This window comes from Telmatherina bonti, assembly GCF_933228915.1.
Source record: "Telmatherina bonti genome assembly, chromosome: 17".
NCBI classification, from domain to species: domain Eukaryota; kingdom Metazoa; phylum Chordata; class Actinopteri; order Atheriniformes; family Telmatherinidae; genus Telmatherina; species Telmatherina bonti.
In genome coordinates, this window is record NC_136615.1 from 31,888,523 (window position 1) to 31,914,490 (window position 25,968).

At 44.0% G+C, this 25,968-nt stretch overlaps 2 protein-coding genes across 2 annotated transcripts; both read left to right on the top strand.

Moving 5' to 3' along the window:
* The first annotated feature begins 1,005 nt into the window (after positions 1–1,005).
* txnl1 (thioredoxin-like 1) lies at positions 1,006–14,467 on the top strand. Its single transcript, XM_079256801.1, has 8 exons — positions 1,006–1,273; positions 2,354–2,450; positions 2,821–2,994; positions 5,401–5,523; positions 5,597–5,666; positions 5,766–5,938; positions 13,710–13,814; positions 13,889–14,467. The coding sequence occupies exons 1-8, from the start codon at positions 1,176–1,178 to the stop codon at positions 13,916–13,918; spliced, it is 870 nt and encodes a 289-aa protein (XP_079112927.1). The 5' UTR covers positions 1,006–1,175; the 3' UTR covers positions 13,919–14,467.
* Positions 14,468–22,610: 8,143 nt separating this feature from the next.
* Positions 22,611–24,312, top strand: LOC306768166 (E3 ubiquitin/ISG15 ligase TRIM25-like; the record flags this gene model as incomplete). Its single annotated transcript, XM_079256398.1, has 1 exon — positions 22,611–24,312. Exon 1 carries the CDS (start codon positions 22,663–22,665, stop codon positions 24,310–24,312), a length of 1,650 nt encoding a protein of 549 aa, XP_079112524.1. The 5' UTR covers positions 22,611–22,662.
* Positions 24,313–25,968: the final 1,656 nt, after the last annotated feature.

Below are 25,968 nucleotides of genomic sequence, written 5' to 3' on the forward strand. Positions count from 1 at the left end.
TGCAAAACAAAAGCATTTGGTCCTAATGGACCAATCTGTCTTTTGGTCCATTTTATACTCAACCAGTCTTTATTTATAGAGCACCTTTCAACTTACTTACTTTAACTTACTTTAACCAGAAATATTATTCCAACTAAACTTCCAGGACCTCTGTACCAAGAGCTTTGTTTTAGCCTTGAGGAACACAGCTATGAAACCAGACATGCTACGGAGGGTAGATTCAGACAACTGAAAGTACAAAGTAGTGTTATCTATAGAGCTATGTACAACTGGAACACATTGCCAAGTAAGCAAACAGTAAATATTTGTTTAATTTTTTTTTTTAAAAGGCATACCCAAACACATTAAATTGTTGTGTCCTAAATATAGTCTTGATGATGGTAAATACCATTTAGTAGTAATTGTTCAGTAACTACTCTCATCACTGGACAAACTGAAACTGTAAGAGACCACAATGAGGAAGGCTATCTCTCTTTTATTGCAGGAATAATAACAGACTTTGTGACCACAGAGTGTGTGTGTATGTGAGTGTGTATGTATGTGTGTGTGGGTAGGGTGGGGGTGTGATGTGCTCATTATGTGCTATCACTGTTAAGGTTGTATAGAAAACTGATGTAATTATTGTATTATGAGAGGAATCTTGTATTGACTCCAGGAAGAAAAGCTCTATTGCAATAGCTAATGGAGGTCAAAATAAATACAAATACTGTGGGCCCCTGATCGAAGTACTTAAAGGCCCACTTGCTTCCTATGCTACAGTATGTGAGGATACATGACAGGGTGAAGTGCTGATGGATAGAATAAATTCCCCAAATAATCATATAGTAAGATTTATTTATTTATTTATTTATGTTGATTAGGGGGCTGTTTGATAATGACGGAATCCAGGCTGAGGGGGGCAACAATGCCCCGTTTGCTGTATGTGGCTTGCTGTGCTAAAAGAGAGGAAGAAGAAGAAGAAGAAGACTCCGCCTTTTCCGGTTGTGTGTTAGCCAATCAGGAGTCTCCATCTTGCTCACTGTATCTGAAGGTGTGCTTCAGCGCCGGACAGCTAGTCGGCTAATTTACTGACATAAAGCTAAAAACAAAACATTTTATATTTATTAGACAGCATTATTTACTGCTGAGGACAACACCAGAGGCAACAAGTTCAGGATACAGTAACAAACTGCACCATGGTTGGTGTTAAAGTAATCGGAAGCGACCCGGACTTCCAACCGGAGTTGGCGGCCGCCGGCTCGAGGCTCGCCGTGGTGAAGTTCACTATGGCCGGGTAAGATAAGACAACCACATCAGCCTCCAGCTCGAGCGCGTAACCAGGCTTCAGTCAATGTAGGAAGGTTTAAAATTTCCCTGTTAACAGTTATAGAGTGGTGACAGAAGCTAAATGACTTAATGTTTCCTTTTTATGAAAGGTTAGCACGCCTTCGTTAGCAGGCAAGCTAACTAGCTCTGCATGCAATGACATAGCATTTCTACAGAAACCTGCTATAAAGGTGTAGTAACAATGTTATTATCATAGGTTATCTTTAGGTTACTTACATGTGGAGGGTTATTCATATGTAATAAATGCTTTTGCTTGGGGAAATTAGCACCTTAACTGCAAGCAAGTTTCATCACATGCTTAAAATCTTTATTTATAAGGTTGTGATTTGTCTCCAGGAAGTTTGATTTGATGGTAAAACTGTAAATTATTGGCTTTTTAAAAACTCATAATTGTATAAATGAATTGGGTTTGGGGGAAGAATTACAATGTTATTGAGCATGCATTGTAGTAGTTCTGTCAGATCCATGTTTTCGTGCATGTTGTAGTTATTTATATATAAGACATGTTTATTTCAAATTTCTTTCATCACACAACGTGAAGTAAAATTTCCACGGAACACTATCTTTTCAATTCAATTCAACTTTATTTATGAGGGCTGTGACAATAAGCTTTTGTCCCAATTTGATTCCGATTTTTTGGGTGCCCATTCGATTTAAATTGCGATTCTCAAAATTCTTCAATATTGATGCTTAAAAGCAAACTTTTTTTAAAAATTTATTTATTTATTTTTTTTAATTAAACTTCTTTTTGCTCGTAATTTTTCTTGATTTCAGTTAGGAAATTAGCCTATATAAGGAAACCAACAGATCAATCTCCATCCTGAGCAAGCACACTGGCGACAGTGGGAAGGAAAAAACTCCCTTTTAACAGGAAGGAAACCTCCGGCAGAACCCGGCTCAAGGACAGGCAGCCATCTGCCTCTGCTTTGTGGGGAGAAGAGGACAGAAAGACAACAGTTGTTACAGTGTATAACAGGAATATTAAAGGATTAGAGCTCAACGCTGCCATTCTGTTCTGCTTCCTCAGGTGTCGGCCTTGTGTCAGAATAGCTCCAGCTTTCAACATGTTGAGCAACAAGTATCCACAAGTCGTCTTCCTTGAAGTCGACGTTCATGTCTGTCAGGTAAATCTGACCTCCTAAGTCCCTTTCATGGTTATTACTCTGCATTAAGTCTTGAATAATTTAGATAAAGTATAGTAAAAGAAAGAAATGTTAAAAGATGTAGCATGTACTTTTTTACTAGATTATTTCCTCCTTCAGTTTAAAGGCTTGAAATTGTAAACCAGATGTTACTTTCTGTGTTAAATCATGACTTAGTGGAGAGACTGTTGTTTCAGGTTTACAGGAAGGGAAAGTAAAAGTAAAAAGTGATCTCTCTTGTTGCAGCTGGTAAAGAATGAAATACCAAAAGTCAACGTTTCAGTCTTACTGGTGTGAGCTCTGTTTACACCTCAAAGTCAGTTTAATGAAACTTCTTTCGTTTCTTTTTTAGGCGACAGCAGCAGCCAACAACATCTCAGCCACGCCGACATTCTTGTTCTTCAGGAACCGGGTCCGGGTGGATCAGTACCAGGGGGCAGACGCTGCAGGTCTGGAGGAGAAGCTCAAACAGCACACAGAGAATGACCCGGGAAACAGCGAGGACTCAGACATTCCTAAGGGATATGTGAGTACCTGTTCCTGAAACCTTCTGCTGTTATAGAGAAGATATTTGTCTGGAAAAGAAAAGAAGCAGAATTTGGCAAACACTTTCATCCAGAGAAGCTCAGAAGTGATGGAGTGAACATGCAAACTGAAGCAGAGACTGGCACCAGCGAGCTTCTTGCTGTGACAATGCAGTGCTAACCACTATGCCACTTTGCTGCTGGATTTCTACAATTTTTTCGATAAAAGCCGGATGAATCGGTCAGCAACGAGGGGCGTCAACACCTGATGTAGCTCGGGCCGCAACCCTGTGAATACTTTACACAGATCTACCTGTGGTGCGGAAATTTCTAGAGTGACTCCCTGTGAAAAGGCTCATTCTGCTTCATTAACTCCTTGACTTCTTTCAGAAATGATCTAGCTTGTTACCAAATTAAAAGTCAAGAAAATTCAGGAGTCAGGTTCGATTCGTGGGAATGAAGAGCATCAGTTACAGTAAGAGTTCACAAGATCGGAGTTCCTGCTCCGTTACTTTTTCACTGGCTCGTAGATTGCTTCCCACTTTCTTGACACTCACCACATGTTGTACAGATTTCACCACAGAAATGTCCTCAAAGAACAAATTCAGACGTAAACAGGAACTGCCATCATGCATATCTGCATCATATCCCGGTTGTAATGCCACTCCTCAATGTCGTAAGAACAAAACTCCAACTTTTATCTCAGACACAAAAGTCCATAACTAAAGAACAATAAAAATAACTATAATTATCTCAATTAAAAAAATTTACAGGAATGTTGTTGATAAAAAACACGTATTAAAGTCCAACTGAAACAAAGAAGAATCACTTTAAACCAACATGTTTCATCTTGTTTTTTATTGACAAATTCAATGATTGCAGAACAGAATTATGATTATTATTATTATCATGTATGTCTTATTATTTTTTTAGTTTTATTTATTATCTTATTGTTTTTATTATTATGTATGTCTGATTATATTATTATGTATGTCTTCCTGAGAACGTAGCAGTTCGAGATCTTTCAATAAGTCCATCATGTCTGAAGTCCCGTGTAGAGTAAAACAGATCTGTTTGCCCGTTCTTCTCAGGACAGGGTTCACTTCTTTTTCTATTCTTTTTACTGTGACGTCATGCTAAGTTGAACACGGCTGCGCTTGTCTACCATCCAGTTTAAGTCAGATGTGAATGAGTGACTTTACGCCACCTGTAGCGTAGACACAGGCTGCTGTAACACCGGCTAGACTCTGTTATTTGCATGTCATTTTCCTTTTATTTCAGCACAATGAGATAAACCAACCTCGTGTTCAGAACACGTCATCGGATTGATATGTTTAGTCTCCCATCATACATCCAGTCCAGATAATCTGTAAAATACTGCATCTCAAGGAACCGCGTTTGTCATGATGACACAAACCACTACTGTATAATTATTAGAGCTGCAACTGACAATTATTTAATAGTTGACTAATCTGTAAATAATTGTTTCTATTGGTCAATTAGTTATGATTATTTCTGTCCCGCCCACCATCTGTGCTTCCAGTTGACGCAGCTCTTTTTACAGGCTCCAGTGTGTTTTAGCCCTCTCTTTTCATTTGCATCGCATGAATGTCCCCCTGATTCCCAGTCAGTCCCAACATAATGTCCTTTAGAAAAAGAATAACTTCTGAACCAGTTAGATATTAAATTTAAGCTTAACAGCTTACTAATAATTTATTTTGAAACACTCAAACTTAGCTGCTTGGATATGACACTATAGCTGAGTTTCATGTCTGAACTGTAGTTTTGTATGAAGTTGTGTGAAAATAATTTCAGTTTCGGAAGCTGCCATAGTTCAAAGCAACGTGTGTCTCAGGAGTTTGGTTTTCCAAACTAAACCTCCTGCAAAGGGAGGAGCGTCTGCTGAGCATGAAGGTGTTCATGGCATTGTGTTGTGCCTTCATGTGTCACATGTCAGGTTAACAGTCTCTTCATGGCCTCAGTCTGAACTGCCATGCTGCATTTCATCCAACTTTCACGTCCTTGAAGCAAGACAGACGCCAGAAACCTGCGCCAGGTTGAGACAGATGTACAGAGGCAGCAGCCACTGCTGCACAGAAAATCATCGTTAGGATTTGTGTTCTCTTTTTCCTCACAACGTTCATATTTTTACCTTTTTTCACTCTTGAATAACTTCCAAATCAGTTCCTAAACACTTTTCTTTCATGTTTACTTCTGTAAACACAACATGCTGCGTGTGATGTCATGTCTTCTTCTGCGTGTGTGAACTTCACACTGCTGTGTGATGAACGTGGCGTCTAAATAACGATGTCAGCAGCCATGCAAAATGTCAGATTTTTGCAACAACAACAACTAAAAACATGGATTAAACCAGAAGTTAAACTTGTGTCGTCTGCTGTGTGTTTCAGATGGACCTCATGCCTTTTGTCAACAAAGCTGGCTGCGAGTGCCTCAACGAGAGCGACGACTGCGGCTTCGACAACTGTTTAAGTAAAGACTCCTCCTACCTGGAGTCTGACTGTGATGAACAGGTATGCAGTGGAGCTCATGTACAGGTCATGATGCTGATTTCTCAGCCTTACTGTTGGATCTTTCTTTCACCAGCTACTGATAACGATTGCCTTCAACCAGCCGGTGAAACTCTTCTCAATGAAGTTACAGTCCTCAGACTTCGGTGAGTTTTTCCTGCTGCTGACTGTCGTCAGTCGCTGGAGGTGATGCTGAAGCATCCTTCCTTTCCCTACAACATCTCATCTGTTGCTCCCCGTGTCAGCCCAAGCCCCGAAGGTTCTGAAGGTGTTCATCAATCTCCCTCGGTCGATGGGCTTTGACGATGCAGAGCGAAGTGAAGCCACTCAGACTCTGGAGCTCTCAGAGGAAGACTACAAGGATGATGGTCTGATTCCTCTACGTTACGTCAAGTTTCAGAACGTGCAGAGTGTTACGGTAAGAGATACCATGTAAGACGTGCATCCTAACACATCTGCTGTTCACATTTCAATGTTTTTTATTCAACTAAAAGTTGAGTTTCTCATTTAAATCAATAATTATGACTGAAGCTGTTAGTTATTAATCTTCCTGATAAATTCCACGGCGTGCTTTGTGAACGACTGACCCGCTCAGTTCCTGACGGCAGATCACATCAGATTTCTCCATCACATTTAACATACAGACTGGATCCTTAGATTAGCTCTGCTTTTGGCTGCACAGATGTAATATTCACAAGACCTGTAGCCCACCGTTGCTGACAGAACGCAACACGATTCAGTATATTGCTGCTGGACTTCTACTTTATTAGATCCTCCTCATTAGTACCAGATTGGAGCCATTTTCCTTCAGAACTGTCTGGAGAGCACTGGAGAAACTGAAATGCACCACAGTGCAGCGTAACGTCTCCAGCAGGATGATGCACCATGTCACAAAGCTCACATCCTCTCCACCATGACGACGAGTTCAATGTCCTCCAACAGCCTCCACAGTCACCAGATCTACATCCAACAGAGCAGCTTTGGGACGTGGTGGAACGGGAGATTCTCATGGTGATGTGGTGGAACGGGAGATTCTCATGGTGATGAGGTGGAACGGGAGATTCTCATGGTGATGAGGTGGAACGGGAGATTCTCATGGTGATGTGGTGGAACGGGAGATTCTCATGGTGATGAGGTGGAACGGGAGATTCTCATGGTGATGTGGTGGAACGGGAGATTCTCATGGTGATGAGGTGGAACGGGAGATTCTCATGGTGATGAGGTGGAACGGGAGATTCTCATGGTGATGAGGTGGAACGGGAGATTCTCATGGTGATGAGGTGGAACGGGAGATTCTCATCATGATGAGGTGGAACGGGAGATTCTCATGGTAATGTGGTGGAACGGGAGATTCTCATGGTGATGTGGTGGAACGGGAGATTCTCATGGTGATGGGGTGGAACGGGAGATTCTCATCATGATGAGGTGGAACGGGAGATTCTCATCATGATGAGGTGGAACAGGAGATTCTCATGGTAATGTGGTGGAACGGGAGATTCTCATGGTGATGTGGTGGAACGGGAGATTCTCATCATGATGGGGTGGAACGGGAGATTCTCTTCATGATGAAGTGGAACGGGAGATTCTCATGGTGATGGGGTGGAACGGGAGATTCTCATCATGAGGTGGAACGGGAGATTCTCATGGTGATGAGGTGGAACGGGAGATTCTCATGGTGATGAGGTGGAACGGGAGATTCTCATGGTGATGAGGTGGAACGGGAGATTCTCATCATGATGAGGTGGAACGGGAGATTCTCATCATGATGAGGTGGAACGGGAGATTCTCATCATGATGGGGTGGAACGGGAGATTCTCATCATGATGAGGTGGAACGGGAGATTCTCATGGTGATGTGGTGGAACGGGAGATTCTCATGGTGATGTGGTGGAACGGGAGATTCTCATCATGATGAGGTGGAACGGGAGATTCTCATCATGATGAGGTGGAACGGGAGATTCTCTTCATGATGAGGTGGAACGGGAGATTCTCATGGTGATGTGGTGGAACGGGAGATTCTCATCATGATGAGGTGGAACGGGAGATTCTCATGGTGATGTGGTGGAACGGGAGATTCTCATGGTGATGAGGTGGAACGGGAGATTCTCATGGTGATGTGGTGGAACGGGAGATTCTCATGGTGATGAGGTGGAACGGGAGATTCTCATCATGATGAGGTGGAACGGGAGATTCTCATCATGATGAGGTGGAACGGGAGATTCTCATCATGATGAGGTGGAACGGGAGATTCTCATCATGATGAGGTGGAACGGGGGATTCTCTTCATGATGAGGTGGAACGGGAGATTCTCATGGTGATGTGGTGGAACGGGAGATTCTCATGGTGATGTGGTGGAACGGGAGATTCTCTTCATGATGAGGTGGAACGGGAGATTCTCATGGTGATGAGGTGGAACGGGAGATTCTCATGGTGATGAGGTGGAACGGGAGATTCTCATGGTGATGAGGTGGAACGGGAGATTCTCATGGTGATGAGGTGGAACGGGAGATTCTCATGGTGATGAGGTGGAACGGGAGATTCTCATCATGATGAGGTGGAACGGGAGATTCTCATCATGATGTGGTGGAACGGGAGATTCTCATGGTGATGAGGTGGAACGGGAGATTCTCAAGATGAGGTGGAACGGGAGATTCTCATGGTGATGTGGTGGAAGGGGAGATTCTCTTCATGATGAGGTGGAACGGGAGATTCTCATGGTGATGAGGTGGAACGGGAGATTCTCATGGTGATGAGGTGGAACGGGAGATTCTCATGGTGATGAGGTGGAACGGGAGATTCTCATCATGATGAGGTGGAACGGGAGATTCTCATCATGATGAGGTGGAACGGGAGATTCTCATCATGATGGGGTGGAACGGGAGATTCTCATCATGATGGGGTGGAACGGGAGATTCTCATCATGATGAGGTGGAACGGGAGATTCTCATGGTGATGTGGTGGAACGGGAGATTCTCATGGTGATGTGGTGGAACGGGAGATTCTCATCATGAGGTGGAACGGGAGATTCTCATGGTGATGAGGTGGAACGGGAGATTCTCATGGTGATGAGGTGGAACGGGAGATTCTCATGGTGATGAGGTGGAACGGGAGATTCTCATGGTGATGAGGTGGAACGGGAGATTCTCATGGTGATGTGGTGGAACGGGAGATTCTCATGGTGATGAGGTGGAACGGGAGATTCTCATCATGATGAGGTGGAACGGGAGATTCTCTTCATGATGAGGTGGAACGGGAGATTCTCATCGTGATGGGGTGGAACGGGAGATTCTCATCGTGATGAGGTGGAACGGGAGATTCTCATGGTGATGAGGTGGAACGGGAGATTCTCATGGTGATGAGCTGGAACGGGAGATTCTCATCGTGATGAGGTGGAACGGGAGATTCTCATGGTGATGTGGTGGAACGGGAGATTCTCTTCATGATGAGGTGGAACGGGAGATTCTCATGGTGATGAGGTGGAACGGGAGATTCTCATGGTGATGAGGTGGAACGGGAGATTCTCATGGTGATGAGGTGGAACGGGAGATTCTCATGGTGATGAGGTGGAACGGGAGATTCTCATCATGATGAGGTGGAACGGGAGATTCTCATCATGATGTGGTGGAACGGGAGATTCTCTTCATGATGAGGTGGAACGGGAGATTCTCATGGTGATGAGGTGGAACGGGAGATTCTCATCATGATGAGGTGGAACGGGAGATTCTCATGGTGATGTGGTGGAACGGGAGATTCTCATGGTGATGAGGTGGAACGGGAGATTCTCATGGTGATGAGGTGGAACGGGAGATTCTCATGGTGATGAGGTGGAACGGGAGATTCTCATCATGATGAGGTGGAACGGGAGATTCTCATCATGATGAGGTGGAACGGGAGATTCTCATCATGATGGGGTGGAACGGGAGATTCTCATCATGATGAGGTGGAACGGGAGATTCTCATGGTGATGTGGTGGAACGGGAGATTCTCATGGTGATGTGGTGGAACGGGAGATTCTCATCATGATGAGGTGGAACGGGAGATTCTCATGGTGATGAGGTGGAACGGGAGATTCTCATCATGATGAGGTGGAACGGGAGATTCTCATCATGATGGGGTGGAACGGGAGATTCTCATCGTGATGAGGTGGAACGGGAGATTCTCATGGTGATGTGGTGGAACGGGAGATTCTCATGGTGATGTGGTGGAACGGGAGATTCTCATGGTGATGAGCTGGAACGGGAGATTCTCATGGTGATGAGGTGGAACGGGAGATTCTCATCATGATGGGGTGGAACGGGAGATTCTCATCATGATGAGGTGGAACGGGAGATTCTCATCATGATGGGGTGGAACGGGAGATTATCATCATGATGAGGTGGAACGGGAGATTCTCATGGTGATGAGGTGGAACGGGAGATTCTCTTCATGATGAGGTGGAACGGGAGATTCTCATGGTGATGAGGTGGAACGGGAGATTCTCATGGTGATGTGGTGGAACGGGAGATTCTCATCATGATGAGGTGGAACGGGAGATTCTCATCATGATGAGGTGGAACGGGAGATTCTCATCATGATGGGGTGGAACAGGAGATTCTCATCATGATGAGGTGGAACGGGAGATTCTCATGGTGATGAGGTGGAACGGGAGATTCTCTTCATGATGAGGTGGAACGGGAGATTCTCATGGTTATGTGGTGGAACGGGAGATTCTCATGGTGATGAGCTGGAACGGGAGATTCTCATCATGATGAGGTGGAACGGGAGATTCTCATGGTGATGTGGTGGAATGGGAGATTCTCTTCATGATGAGGTGGAACGGGAGATTCTCATGGTGATGAGGTGGAACGGGAGATTCTCATGGTGATGAGGTGGAACGGGAGATTCTCATCATGATGAGGTGGAACGGGAGATACTCATCATGATGGGGTGGAACGGGAGATTCTCATCATGATGAGGTGGAACGGGAGATTCTCATCATGATGGGGTGGAACGGGAGATTCTCATCGTGATGAGGTGGAACGGGAGATTCTCATGGTGATGTGGTGGAACGGGAGATTCTCATGGTGATATGGTGGAACGGGAGATTCTCATCATGATGAGGTGGAACGGGAGATTCTCTTCATGATGAGGTGGAACGGGAGATTCTCATGGTGATGTGGTGGAACGGGAGAGTCTCTTCATGATGAGGTGGAACGGGAGATTCTCATGGTGATGTGGTGGAACGGGAGATTCTCATGGTGATATTGTGGAACGGGAGATTCTCATCATGATGAGGTGGAACGGGAGATTCTCTTCATGATGAGGTGGAACAGGAGATTCTCATGGTGATGAGGTGGAACGGGAGAGTCTCATGGTGATGAGGTGGAACGGGAGATTCTCATGGTGATGAGGTGGGACGGGAGATTCTCATGGTGATGACGTGGAACGGGAGATTCTCATGGTGATGAGGTGGAACGGGAGATTCTCATGGTGATGTGGTGGAACGGGAGATTCTCATGGTGATGAGGTGGAACGGGAGATTCTCATGGTGATGAGGTGGAACGGGAGATTCTCATGGTGATGAGGTGGAACGGGAGATTCTCATCATGATGAGGTGGAACGGGAGATTCTCATCATGATGAGGTGGAACGGGAGATTCTCATCATGATGGGGTGGAACGGGAGATTCTCATCATGATGAGGTGGAACGGGAGATTCTCATGGTGATGTGGTGGAACGGGAGATTCTCATGGTGATGTGGTGGAACGGGAGATTCTCATCATGATGAGGTGGAACGGGAGATTCTCATGGTGATGAGGTGGAACGGGAGATTCTCATCATGATGAGGTGGAACGGGAGATTCTCATCATGATGGGGTGGAACGGGAGATTCTCATCGTGATGAGGTGGAACGGGAGATTCTCATGGTGATGTGGTGGAACGGGAGATTCTCATGGTGATGTGGTGGAACGGGAGATTCTCATGGTGATGAGCTGGAACGGGAGATTCTCATGGTGATGAGGTGGAACGGGAGATTCTCATCATGATGGGGTGGAACGGGAGATTCTCATCATGATGAGGTGGAACGGGAGATTCTCATCATGATGGGGTGGAACGGGAGATTATCATCATGATGAGGTGGAACGGGAGATTCTCATGGTGATGAGGTGGAACGGGAGATTCTCTTCATGATGAGGTGGAACGGGAGATTCTCATGGTGATGAGGTGGAACGGGAGATTCTCATGGTGATGTGGTGGAACGGGAGATTCTCATCATGATGAGGTGGAACGGGAGATTCTCATCATGATGAGGTGGAACGGGAGATTCTCATCATGATGGGGTGGAACAGGAGATTCTCATCATGATGAGGTGGAACGGGAGATTCTCATGGTGATGAGGTGGAACGGGAGATTCTCTTCATGATGAGGTGGAACGGGAGATTCTCATGGTTATGTGGTGGAACGGGAGATTCTCATGGTGATGAGCTGGAACGGGAGATTCTCATCATGATGAGGTGGAACGGGAGATTCTCATGGTGATGTGGTGGAAGCGGAGATTCTCATGGTGATGAGGTGGAACGGGAGATTCTCATGGTGATGAGGTGGAACGGGAGATTCTCATCATGATGAGGTGGAACGGGAGATACTCATCATGATGGGGTGGAACGGGAGATTCTCATCATGATGAGGTGGAACGGGAGATTCTCATCATGATGGGGTGGAACGGGAGATTCTCATCGTGATGAGGTGGAACGGGAGATTCTCATGGTGATGTGGTGGAACGGGAGATTCTCATGGTGATATGGTGGAACGGGAGATTCTCATCATGATGAGGTGGAACGGGAGATTCTCTTCATGATGAGGTGGAACGGGAGATTCTCATGGTGATGTGGTGGAACGGGAGAGTCTCTTCATGATGAGGTGGAACGGGAGATTCTCATGGTGATGTGGTGGAACGGGAGATTCTCATGGTGATATTGTGGAACGGGAGATTCTCATCATGATGAGGTGGAACGGGAGATTCTCTTCATGATGAGGTGGAACAGGAGATTCTCATGGTGATGAGGTGGAACGGGAGAGTCTCATGGTGATGAGGTGGAACGGGAGATTCTCATGGTGATGAGGTGGGACGGGAGATTCTCATGGTGATGACGTGGAACGGGAGATTCTCATGGTGATGAGGTGGAACGGGAGATTCTCATCATGATGAGGTGGAACGGGAGATTCTCATCATGATGAGGTGGAACGGGAGATTCTCATCATGATGAGGTGGAACGGGAGATTCTCATGGTGATGAGGTGGAACGGGAGATTCTCATGGTGATGAGGTGGAACGGGAGATTCTCATGGTGATGAGGTGGAACGGGAGATTCTCATGGTGATGAGGTGGAACGGGAGATTCTCATCATGATGAGGTGGAACGGGAGATTCTCATGGTGATGTGGTGGAACGGGAGATTCTCATCATGATGAGGTGGAACGGGAGATTCTCATGGTGATGTGGTGGAACGGGAGATTCTCATCATGATGAGGTGGAACGGGAGATTCTCATCATGATGAGGTTTTCCAGGACATTGACCATTGTAACTATGGGCACATCATGGACTGATTATCAGCCAGAAGTTGTATATATTTGCTCAGTCTCTTAATCCAGATGCCAAAGGAGACTTACTATTAACCAGTTTGGATCTATTCTATTATACAGTCATTTAGCAGAAGCTTTTCTCCAAAGCGATATGCATCTGACAGTGAGAACAGTACAAGCAATAATCAATCCACAGGGGACATTGTAGATAAGTGTGACTGCTGCGAGTCCAGTTGGATGCAGGTGTTATGTTGTGCTGGAGGAAGTGCGATATTCTTTTTCTGTTTTTTCTAAATACGAGGAACCATGGATCCCACGTCGTCTTATGCACAGCCTATATTGTGCTGAATTGTTGCAAAGAACTGGACAAAGTTCTTCAGGTCAATAGAAGAGTTAAACTTTGTGTGAAGTGATTCTCACAACTCAGGGTGAAGATGTCTGTCATGTTGCATCGAGTTTGGAGCTGTAAACCCAAACAGACCCAGTTGTCCCGAGAATCATCGTCTTCTGTTGAGACAAAGCTGAAAAGTCAACTTTTTACCTAAACATTTAGTAAACGGTTGTCCAAAGCTTTGAAGGAACCAGGATTTCTGGAGTTCTGTTGTCTGAAATATCTTTTCTTTCCACCAGTTGTTTGTCAAGTCCAACCAAGGAGACGAGGAGACAACAAAGATCAACTACCTGACGTTCATCGGCACTCCAGTCCAGGCCACCAACATGAACGACTTTAAAAGGGTTCGAAACAGCAGCAGGACGTCGTGTTGTCCTTCACAGTATCACACACTAATCTCTTCTTGGTTGCTCCGCAGGTTGTAGGAAAGAAAGGTGAAAGCCACTGAGCAGGAGAACAGATGGGGGGGGGGGGGGACGAGAAGAAGACGAGGAAGAGGAGGCTGCTTAAAGAAGAAAAGGATTTTCCCTCCACCAAAGCTGCCACATTACAAAGCTGACAAAAAATGATAAACACAAACCCTCCTGCAATCCTCCTTTTGCTCTTAATGGATTCTCCATCTGGAGACTCGCTCTATAAATCATTTATATTGTAATTCTGAAAACCCTGTAAATAAAACACGATCCTTTTTCAAAGGCATGTGCGTCCGCTCGCCTCTTTCCAGGAACGGAGCGGTTAAGATGAGGTGATGGTACAGTTACAGGAAGACATATTTATACCAGGGGTACCCTGGTCTGGTCCTTAAGGGCCACAATCCTGCACACCTGACTCAAACTAATCAGTCACTGTGCAGAACTTCATTGGCTTTTGGATCCAGGTAATGGAAGCCAGGTGTGTTGGGGCAGGGATACACAGAAAACCTGGAGGACTGACTTTGGGCACCCCTGGTTTAGACAGATTAGTTTTAGGATTTGGCTTCTGCGTTCCACTAAATGAACTTTCAGGTTTTAATTCAAGGACTTTAACAAAAGTATCTTGGGAAAACTTTAGAAATTGCAACCAGTTTTATACAAAGTCTCCGTTACTTCAGGGACCCTGAAGTAATCGGACAAATGAGCATCACTAGAGAAAACCATCATGTTTAATACTTCAGTTATAATCGTTTCCAGGCGATTCCTCGTGAATCTATATCAAATAAAACAAATCAAACTTTATTTCTTGAGCACTTTTCATGTCACGGGCAACACAAAGTGCTTTACAAGATAAAATCAAGTTATAAGGATTACAGTGGGTGACAAGGCATTTAAAAATAATAGACACAAGCTTGTTACACACACACACACACACACAAGGACATAGAGCAAACCCCCCCCCCCCCCCCCCACACACACACACACACACACACACACACACACACACACACACATTCCCCAAAAAACATAATTCCCTGAATAAGTCTCTTTAACTAAACGCAGGTTAATAAAACAACTAAAAACATTAAGTGATAAAAGTTCTGACTTGGTGCTGATGTGAAGAAACAGTACCGAGGGATCCATCCACACCAGGAGCCAGTCCCCCGCATGCTCATAGGGGCAGCCGCCACGGCAACCGCACAACTCCCAGGCAGCAAAGGGGCCACCCCGCAGCCGTGAAGCTGCAGGGCTGGACCCCGCACCACCCAAACAGCAGCGGTCGTCATGACAACAGCCCCCAGACCAAACAGGCAGGGCCCCCAGCGTGCTTGATCCCCATATAGTCCATAAACATCACCAAATGCTGGGTTTCCTCCTTCACCAGGCCTGAGCCACAGCTGCAGGCGCCTGTTTATGAGTCTGAAGCAGATCAGTCGGGTTGAGATCCAGAGACGCGGCCATAGCAGCAAATTTCTGTCTTTCTCTTTAATAACTCCTGGGTTGCTGTTGCACTCAGTGACAGAGCTACTTTTATACATGAGAAACCCAGAGGGCTGTGTGTACCGTAGTGAAAACGGAATTGATCATTTCCTTCTCACTAACGTGCACAAAAGGTCATGAAAAATAAAACATTCATATTAATAATCTGGATCATCAACGTTTTAAGACAGGCCTCTTCAAATAGCGGCCCGCGGGCCACATGCGGCCCCGAACCAACTTCTATGTGGCTCAGCTTATGTAAAAGAATAAAGATATTAATCTGCCCTCAGTCATTCCTACGCTGATTAAGTAGCCTACATTCCTACAGTTGTGCAGACCTTGAAAGTAGCACTTGGTTGCCTAGCGACATCAAACGCAGCGCGTGTTGTTGTGTTTTGAAGTTGTAGCGCTAGCTAGCATGTCGCTCTCTGTCCCAAAAACGCAAAACTGACAACAAAAACCGCAGATTTAACCCCACCTGGACTGATAAGTATTTGTGTATTTTGCCGTCACATTCGAGCACCAAACCGATGTGTTTAATAGGAAATGAGTGTGTGGCGGTGTTTAAAGATTATATTGTATATTGGACGTTTTTGTTAAAAGTTAGGAGAAACATAGGTTCTGACTGGAATTTATTTTCATAACTTAATTTTGTGCATTTGACCTTGTCATGTGGGACTGAATTTAAATTAGAAAAATTAATAAACTACTTACTTTTCAAAATGTAAATGTATCTTTTTATTTATTTATTTATTCATTTTGACTGATTGATTTTACCTTACTTTATGTGCTGCTCTGATAATTTTTTTTTTTTTAAATTTGAAAATCAGGCCCACCTGAACATCTAATTGAGTAGACCTGTTCTAAGAGATCCATAAAGAGGTAGGTGGGTTGTAGTGGGGTGCAGTATGTGGAGCTTTATGAGGTATTGGGGGATCAGTTCTAACACTCTGGATCCTTGTCTGGCCAGTCCCACATTGGTAGGCTAGTGTCTGTCTCCATCTGATTCGTTACCTTCCTCCTTTCCAGATATAAATATCTCCCTTTTGCTTCATTCATACATCTTCCTATACAAAGTGACTTGTTCCAGGATATATTTCTCCTCCCTACCCAGCTGGATTAGATGTTCTCCATGTGTTCAATGTGCATTTCACAGAAACGGCATTTAAATGTGCCGTAAAGATGTCCATGAATTCATGTTCCCCTTCAAACAGCTGACCCTCCATGTGGAGCAGCTTCTGTCAGCTCTACATCGTAAAATAAAAGAATAACTTTGATTTCATTCATCCATTTTTTATGTGTTTTCATACAGTCTGATCAGATGCATATGACCACATTAAAGACCAAATGAGCCAGATCTTCCTTTAGTTAAATGAAGACAAAACTGAAATAAGAGTTTTTGCAGCCAAAGAAAAAAAGATTAAAAGTCAGCAGTCAGCTATGTTAAAACTAATGACAAAGCCAGAAGTCTTGTTGTCGTACTGGACTCGGACCTGAAACTTCAGCACCACACTGAGACAGTTGTCAAGTCACCTTTTACCCTTAAAGATCATACAGCGGATTAAAAGACTGATGTTCAGCTAGATTTCTGCATTTATCTTTTCGTAGACTACCACTGTGTACCACTGTTTTCAACCACCGTGCCATGTCACACTAGCGTGCTTTGAGAGGTCGTCAGGTGTAGCATGGGAAATTATCTGATGTCACCTAATTGGTCTAAAAATCTGTGTCTTCATCCAAACAGGTTTCACACTGAGTGAGTAGAAGTATGAACTATCATAAAAGGTCTTTTTTTGTGTTTATTTGATTCTTATTCAAGATATTTTGAATAATATTTAGTTTTTATTGTGCACCGTGAAAACTAAAATACAAAAGAATGACTAAAGAGGAAAGTAAACACACTGAAGGTACAAAATTTAAAAATGTCATTGAAATATACAGTCACAAGTATTATCTACTTATATAACCCTTAAAAATAGAATAGCAACTAATCAAACAAATTGAACAATGACAGTTTTAATAGACTTAAAACAAAACCACACAAGCCAACAACAAAATTTAACAAAAGGTCTAAAATAAAACGTGGCACTCCTCATTCCACGTCATCGAGGAGACTTACTTATTCCCCAAGGAATTTAAACAATTTATGGAAGCATCTATCTCCAAGACAGATAAGACAAGTGGGACACGTTTCAATCAGTAAAGCAAAAGGAGGAGGAGAGGAAGAATAAAACCAAATTTACTCAATCAGGAATCATTGGTTTGGAGGGGTATTCATTTCTCAATCAGAGCTCAATTTGAGATGCGACCATCACTTTATGAAAGGTGCTGCAGATGCCAAGGCAGCCATCAGCAGAAAGAACAAACAAACAAGCTGGAAGGATGCACCACACAGATGTACCAACTTGGCCTGATTACTTCTTCCTCTTCTCCTTACATCAACCAGTAGCTTATGACTGCCTCCTAGTGGCAGGTCATAGCAAACATGGTAGTCATTTAAAGTAGGGGTCAGGTGCTATGTGAGCTGGGAAGCAACAAGAGGCAGGAATCCTTGCGGTCCGATCCCCGGCTGCAGAAACTGGCTCTAGGGAAATGGAATGTCATCTCTCTGGTGGGGAAGGAGCCTGAGCTTGTGCGCGAGATGAGCGGTTGGACTCAACTCGACACGTGGCTTGGGCTCTGGAACCAGTACCCTCGAGAGGGGCTGGAACTTTTTCTGTTCTGGAGTTGCTCATGGTGAGAGGTGCCGAGCAGGTGCAGGCATTCTCATTACCCCGGTGGACGAAAGGGTAGTTTCCCTCCGTCTTCAGGTGGGGGGGCGGGTTCTGACTGTTGTCTGTGCTTATGCACCGAACAGCAGTTCAGAGTACCCACCCATTCTGGAGTCCTTGGAGGGAGTGTTGGAGGCTGATCCCTCTGGGGACTCCATTGTTCTGCTGGGGGACTTCAATGCTCATGTGGGCAATGACAGTGAGACCTGGAGGGTAGTGATTAGGAGGCATGGTCCCCGTACTCTGAATGCAATTGGTGTTTTGTTATTGGACTTCTGTGCTCGTCATGGATTGTCCATAATTAACACCATGTTTGAACATTAGAGTGTCCATATGTACACCTGGCATCAGGACTCCCTGGGCCGCAGTTCAATGATCAATTTTGTAATCGTATCATCGGACCTGCATCCACATGCCTTGGACACTCGGGTGAAGAGGGGGTGATTTAAACTGTTGAACAATACTGCCTGCATCAATACATAATTAAAAGCAGGATACTTTGATAGGCTAATCTATACTGCCCAGATCAGAGGCCATCAACTCTGGTCCTCGAGAGCTTTCATCCTGCAGGTGTTAGTTTCTCTGCTGCAACACACCTGGCCAAGATCAGTGGCTCATTAACAGGCAGTTGCAGAAGATGACTAGTTGTTGGAGAAGCCTTTTATTTGAATCAATTGTGTTGTGGCACTAAAACCTGAAGGATGGCAGCTCTAGATGACCGGAGTTGGTGTGTCTGGCTTTATTCAAAGTTGGATTTTTAAGCGATTGTGATAGTGTGTAGACCATATGGTTTCAGTTAGTATATGTGGATTAGTGATCAGTAAACTACAAACTATTTATAATCCCTAGTGATGGCCGAAATGGAACATTCGTAAGGATCAAATCATTTGGAACTATTGTTCCAATAAAAGAATTGATCTTTTGTAATGCTCGGAACGCATTACCACAGGGACACCTAGTGGCCAAAAAATATGATTTCAAATTATTTAACTCAATAAAAAAGAAGGTTTTGCTGTGTCCTGATGTGTTTGGTCTGTTGTATCTTCTTTTGTTAGTTTCTAGAGATGTCAGTATGGAAGTATGGACTTCAGCATATTTCAGTGTATTTCTGGATGGGAGAATGTAATTGGGGTCAAGTTTCTTAACAAAATTCCTGAAATTGTCAACGTCCACAATTAAAAAGGGTTGTGGGTCCAAGTAGGTCAGGTTGACCAGTGCCTCATCCAGTTTGTCTCCCTGTCAGGACACAACAAAAACTAAGTGAGGAGGAGGAATACTTCTAAAAACTTTTGCATTTTTTTAGCTAATATTAAAATTAATCTTTGTGTGACCCCTCCCTGAGCCGTCACCTTATCGTGGTGGAGGGGTTTGTGTGTCCCAAAGATCCTAGCAGCTATGTTGTCTGGGGCTTTATGCCCCTGGTAGGGTCACCCATGGCAAACAGGTGTCTAGGGGAGGGACCAGAAAGGGTTACATGGGCACCACCTCCCGTGGGCTCACCATCTGCGAGAGGAGCCGTAGGGGTCGGGTGCAATGTGAGCTGGGCGGCAGCAAGAGGCGGGGACCCTGGCGGTCCGATCCCCGGCTGCAGAAGCTGGCTCTAGGGACATGGAACGTCACCTCTCTGGTGGGGAAGGAGCCTGAGCTTGTGCGCGAGGTTAAGCGGTTCTGGCTAGATATAGTTGGACTCACCTCGACGCATGGCTTGGGCTCTGGGAACGCCTCGGGATCCCCCCCGCAGAGTTGGCAAATGTGGCTGGGGAGAGGGAAGTCTAGGCTTCCCTGCTTAGGCTGCTGCCCCCGCGACCCGACCCCGGATAAACGGCAGAAGATGAAGATGAAGATCTTTGTGTGAATGTACATATAATAATTGTGTCTTTTTGTGCTCAGGTGTGAAATTCATTAATTCAAATAGTAGGCTTTATTAAAGTGTAAACTCAAATGTTCAATGAATAAAATGAATTAATAATTACTTCTTGAATTAAGTTTCTGATGATGAATATAGTTACTGTACCAACCATAAACTGAATGCTGGCTCAAATCAGCCCTGGACTGAGTTTATTAAGACTGATGGAGACATCAGTTTGGTCCGCAGGTGTCTCCACGTTGTTGTAGTATTATTATAACAAATGTTGCATGCAATGCATTTAACCTATTTCCCTTCAAGAAGCTGTAATCCCAGACAGCTTACCTGGGACGCTTTGTACTTCCTTCCATTCTAATACAATTCTCAAAGAACGCTGAGAGAAAACTTTGCAAATAAACAGCTGTTTAGGAGAGATTTGGAATGTTTCACGCACATCTCTGCCACTAATCAGAAAAGACACAAAAAAAACAATTTTGAATATCAGTATTTTAATTTTATGAATATGTAGTAAATTTGTGAATCTAGTAAACATTTTCACTTTCTTTTATTTATCCAGTTGTTCCATTTTGGACACAAGGTATGTTCTGACCTATGGGTCTGACTAACAACAGTGGTATTTCAGAATGATTGGGGACAAAATGGATTGTGATATGGAACAGTCACATGACTTCCACGTCTCGATTGTGTTCCTCAGTAGTTTCAATACGGACTGGAACACCGTTTCGATCTTGCCATCACTAATAATCACATAAAACTGTGATTTTTTTTTTTTTTCCAAAATGCGCTGTATTCTGTTCTGATGGTACCTGCAGATATTATCCAGCCTGCAGTTACACCTGTGCAACACCATCATCATCACCACCATCACGTCCCTTGGTAGGACTAGCTGAGTAATTAAGTAGAGATTTGAGGTGTGTAAGTCACATGACTAAAAAGCTAATGATTTTAAAATCTGAAAAAATTCATATAAAACACAAGATGAAAATAGAGTAAATAAAGGCTGTGCAATGTGTGGCAGGACTGGATGAGCAATTAGGCAGTGATTTGAGGTGTGTAAAAAGGCATGTGAGTAAAAACCCTATTGATGTTTGAATTAATTAAAAATTCATATAAAATAGCACTTGATGAAAATGGAGAAAGTAAAGGCAGTGTAGCACTCACAGACAAATCGTAAATGATTTAAAATTGTTTTGATATTCATAGCCCCTGTGGTTGCGGAGATAGTTATGTTTAAATTCTGCTATCGTTAATTTGTTGACGGTCCCTAACGATCTGCCGGTGGTGAAGACCGCTGCGGTGAAATTTGCTATCACAACCCAAAGCAGCGTAGGGTTGGCAATTTATTACGAGGAGACTGGGTCTTCGAATATAGAAGGAAGGTATGAAGTTGAGAAGACTGTTGCATCGTGCATTGTAACCCCACGACGAAGTGGCTTCGGGTCGGGAGACTGGGTGTCCGAATATCTGTTGAATATCAAACATCAAACTAACTCTACCTCGGGTGCCAGGGGTTAGTTTTTTCCTCACATCACATGAACCACCGAGCTTCAGTTCAGCTCTTCAGAAACCTATGGGTGACGTCACGAAGGCTACATCCATCTTTTTACATATATGTGGGAAGTACAACTTAATCCCATCTGGTAAATTAGACATTTCTCTGATATCCTGCACACACAGTTTCTTCCTTCACAATACGGTTTATTCTCCACATTTTTACCACAAAAGTATCATCTCATCAACAAGTTTCCCGTTTTTATAATAAAACTCATCACGTAATGTTGATACGATCCCGTGACAGATGCCTCCGTAGTGAAGCTTTCACGTCACGAACTCAGCGTGACCAAAGTCCACATTACACACACAAAAATAGAGGTACCATCTTGTACCTAAAAAGGTACAAATGCTTGTCGCTGGGGGTGTACTCTTTTGAAAGACATTTCTGTACCCTTCAGTTCTGGTCTATTTTTGTACCTTATCAAGTTCAACCTCACCTTATCAAGTTATGTTTTTTTATGTTTTCACAGAATTAGGCCTGGTCCATGCAACTTAGCAATATTATCTCATCTTTAATCTAGAAATAATCTTCAAAAACTCCAAATACTGACCAGCCGTACACTTAGTTTGCAGCATCTGACCTTCATTGTCTGGTGTAGTAAATGTTAAGTAGTACTACTGTCATCACTTAACTCTGCTCTAGTTTGTAACATTACAGCCATTAACATTACATTTTTCAATGCTGCAGGTACCCTTATGGTCGAAATGGTACAAATTTGTACTTTATGTCACTTTGAACCCTTTTTCGTACTCTGAAGGTGTGCTTCTGGTCTCTTAAAGACCAGTATTGTACTTTTGAGAGAACATTTCTTTAAAATGTACCTATAGGTACAGAAATGTCCTTATCTTGTACCTCTATTTTTGAGAGTGTAGCGAACACATCACCTCATTTGTCTTCTGTTTTGCTACGCAGTGAAACTCCCCACGCCAGAGATCTCGAGTGGATCTGCTGTTTAAACTCTGCTGTTTTTTTCAGACTTGCATACAACCTACTCATGATAGTCATTTTCTACTTTTATAGTGGTGTCTTTAAAAAAATAAACGGGTTTTCCTGTGGTCAGACAGTCCAACGTCCTCAGCCTGTTTCCTGGTTTGTACTCTCTCAGACATGAACATGGCGCAGAAAGAAATTCATCTGGAAAAGGATCTCCTCTGCTGCTCCATCTGTTTGGATCCGATGAAGGATCCAGTAACGATCCCCTGTGGACACAACTACTGCATGAGGTGTATTAGAAACTACTGGGATGAAGAGGAGCAGAGGGAATCCTGCAGTTGTCCTCAGTGCAGACAGGCCTTCAGCCCGAGGCCTGTCCTGGTGAGGAACACGTTGCTGGTAGATCTGGTGGAGGAGAAGAAGACAGGAGGAGTCCAAGCTGCTCTTGCAGGTCACGGCTCGGTGGATCCTCCCGACGTGTCCTGTGATTTCTGCACCGAGAACAAGCTGAAAGCTGTGAAGTCCTGTCTGCAGTGTCTGGTCTCCTACTGCGAACAGCACCTCCAGCCTCACTACAACGTCGCTGCACTAAAAAAGCACAAGCTGGTCGACCCATCCAAGGAGCTTCTGGAGAACATCTGCTCCCGCCACAATGAGGTGATGAAGATTTTCTGCCGCACCGATCATACATGCATCTGTTATCTGTGCTCCATGGATGAACACAGAGGCCACGACACAGTCACAGCTGCAGCACAAGTAAGTGACAAGCAGAAAGAGCTCAAGGCTGATCAGCTGAAACTCCAGCAGAAGGTCCAGGAGAAAAGCAGAGAGGTGAAGGCGCTGCAGCACCAGGAGGAAGCCATCAAGCAGTCCGCGGACGAGGCCGTCCGGCGCTGCGAAGACATCTGCGCTGAAGCGAGCCAGCAGATCAGATCTCGGCAGAAAAGCGAAGAGACGCGTGTCCGCGGGCTTCAGGAGAGGTTGGAGCTGGAGATCTCTGAGCTGAGACGGAGGAACACAGAGCTGGAGCAGCTCTCACAGACAGACGACCACATTCAGTTTCTGAACGGCTACAGTTTGCTGTCGCATCAGGGTGAAGCTCCAAACTCCGCCGACGTCCGTGTCCGTCCTCTGAGCTTCCCACGGGACGTGGAAACAGCTGTTTCTGAGGCCAGAAGGGAACTACAGGACATTCTTGTTGAAGAAATGACCAAAACCACAGTAGCGGTACCTGATGAGGAGGTTTTGCTCCTCCTAGCAGAACCAAAGACCAGCAAGGAATTCTGCAGATATTTGTGCCCCATCACCTTAGATAAAAACACTGCAAACACACACCTCGAGCTGAGTTATGACTTAACGGTAATTTGTCATTTTCATTCAAGAGGTTATCTTAATCACCCAGACAGATTTACTGACTGGAGTCAGATCTTGTGTCGAGAACGTCTCACAGGGCGCTGTTACTGGGAAGTGGAGTTGCAGGAAGGTTTTGTGGCGGTTGCATACAAGACCATTAGCAGACAAGGGTACGGAAGTGCGTTTGGAAACGGTACCAACTCCTGGGCGTTGCAGTGTTTCCATGACGGGTACGAGTTCAGACATAACAGCATCAGCACTCCGGTCGCAGGTCCTTGTTCCTCCAGAGTAGGAGTTTACCTGGATCACAGTGCAGGTATCCTGTCCTTCTACAGCGTCTCTGACACCATGACGCTCCTCCACAGCGTCCACACCACGTTCACGCAGCCGCTCTGTCCTGGAGTCAGTGTTCATAATAATGGACAATCTGCTCAGTTCTTGTGCAAACAAACAGACCTTGAAACACAATAAAAATATAAAAGTGACTGATTCACTGCACCTGTTCGATTACATCTCGTGTGTTTGACTCAGATACACAACGTCACGCTGGTTTAAACAGTTGATCATAAATGTGATTTAATTCTGATCTAGTTGTCATTAACAGACACGAGTCGTCTCAATGTAAATAACAGGCGTGCTGGTGATGATGGGAGGTTTGAGGGGCATAACCCAGTTCTTTTTATTTGATCATTCAAAAGACAAAACTAAATTTAACTTCAGTATTTTCTTTATTTATCTCAGTAAAGTCATCTTGTTAGATTTTTACTGTGCAGTGTGTTCTCTGGCACGTCCTGCAGCATCCAGTTCCTTTTGCATTGCACATCATTCCAGACTGACCTGTTTTGATGCTGAAATCTGGACTTTATTGCTGAACTAGAGGCTGTTTTATCATAACGTGCAGCTGATTGTATTTCCTCTGTTGATGTTAAATATGTAGAAAAGTTTCATGTCATGTAGAAAAATCAGTGTAAAGAAGACTTGAGATGAAGTTTTCTGATTGTAAATATTTTTCTACCATATCATTTCCTGCTCAGTTTAAGACTCAAAGCTGTCATCAATCTTCTGGTCAGAGTGGGAATCACAGCAATCATGTAAATAATGTAAATTTTTGCGTTTTATTTGGATGGATGATTGAAGATGAAGGCAAATAAATGGTGAACACTGGATGGTGAACTGGTTGGGACTTTGTTGCCTGCTGTGATGCTGCATCTGCAGCTACACAATAACCTGCAAAACAACACAACACTGATAGTCTGGTTTCTTTAGATATCAAATTTTTTATCTACAGAGGAAAACACAGATGTTTGTGTTTGCTAGAAGTTTATTTAGACAATGACAAACTGCATTTCCAGTCCCTTGCTTGGAGATATGGCCAAGTGGGGTTGCAAGGACCAGACCAAACTCCAGTATCATTATGGGGAAGTGGGTCCCCATTGGCTGATCAATCACTACTTAAGTTCCTTTTTTTTTTTTTTTTAAAATGTTTTCAGTTTTGTACATTAAACGTGTGTGTGTGTGTGTGTGTATATATATATAGAGAGAGATGGATAGAGATAGATTTGGTTGTGATTGACCTGAACAGATGAGTTATTTAGCAGCTCTCTGAGTCATCAGGGATGAAATCAGCACCATTATCATTTCCTATTTATCAGTTTTAACCTTTTTCATCGTCTTTTATCTAATTATTTCAATAATATGTTTTTAATCACCCCCACCCCCACTAGGTTTGTGTGTTATCGGAGACCCTGGTGGATCAGAGTTCAAGGTGATAGGCCACCTTTGCCTGATGTTAAATCAGCCTCTGACCATGAATGCAAATGATCACACACTGTGTTGACAAAAATAAATTCACATCAGTTTCAGATGGTCTATTTCTAATCAAACCTTTTCAGATTTCTATACAACACCACATTAATTATATCCTCATCTATAAACCATCAGTGATCTGTACATTTATTATCAATATTCTCTCTTTCATTTACATGCAAGGCTCAGTCCCACTGAGATTTCTACTAAACTTTATTGGCAGTTTTTCAGTTTGAGCAGCAGGTGGCGCTGCTGCCTAAATCAATGACCTCAGTCTGACAGAGCAGCTCCAACTTCATGCTTCATAACAGAGGAGGCGCC

Excerpts from the sequence above, each read along its gene's own strand:
- txnl1 (XM_079256801.1), top strand. The coding sequence starts at position 1,176 with ATGGTTGGTGTTAAAGTAATCGGAAGCGACCCGGACTTCCAACCGGAG. Across the intron at positions 1,274-2,353 it reads GTGAAGTTCACTATGGCCGG|GTGTCGGCCTTGTGTCAGAA; the intron begins GTAAGATAAGAC and ends CTGCTTCCTCAG. Across the intron at positions 13,815-13,888 it reads ACATGAACGACTTTAAAAGG|GTTGTAGGAAAGAAAGGTGA; the intron begins GTTCGAAACAGC and ends GTTGCTCCGCAG.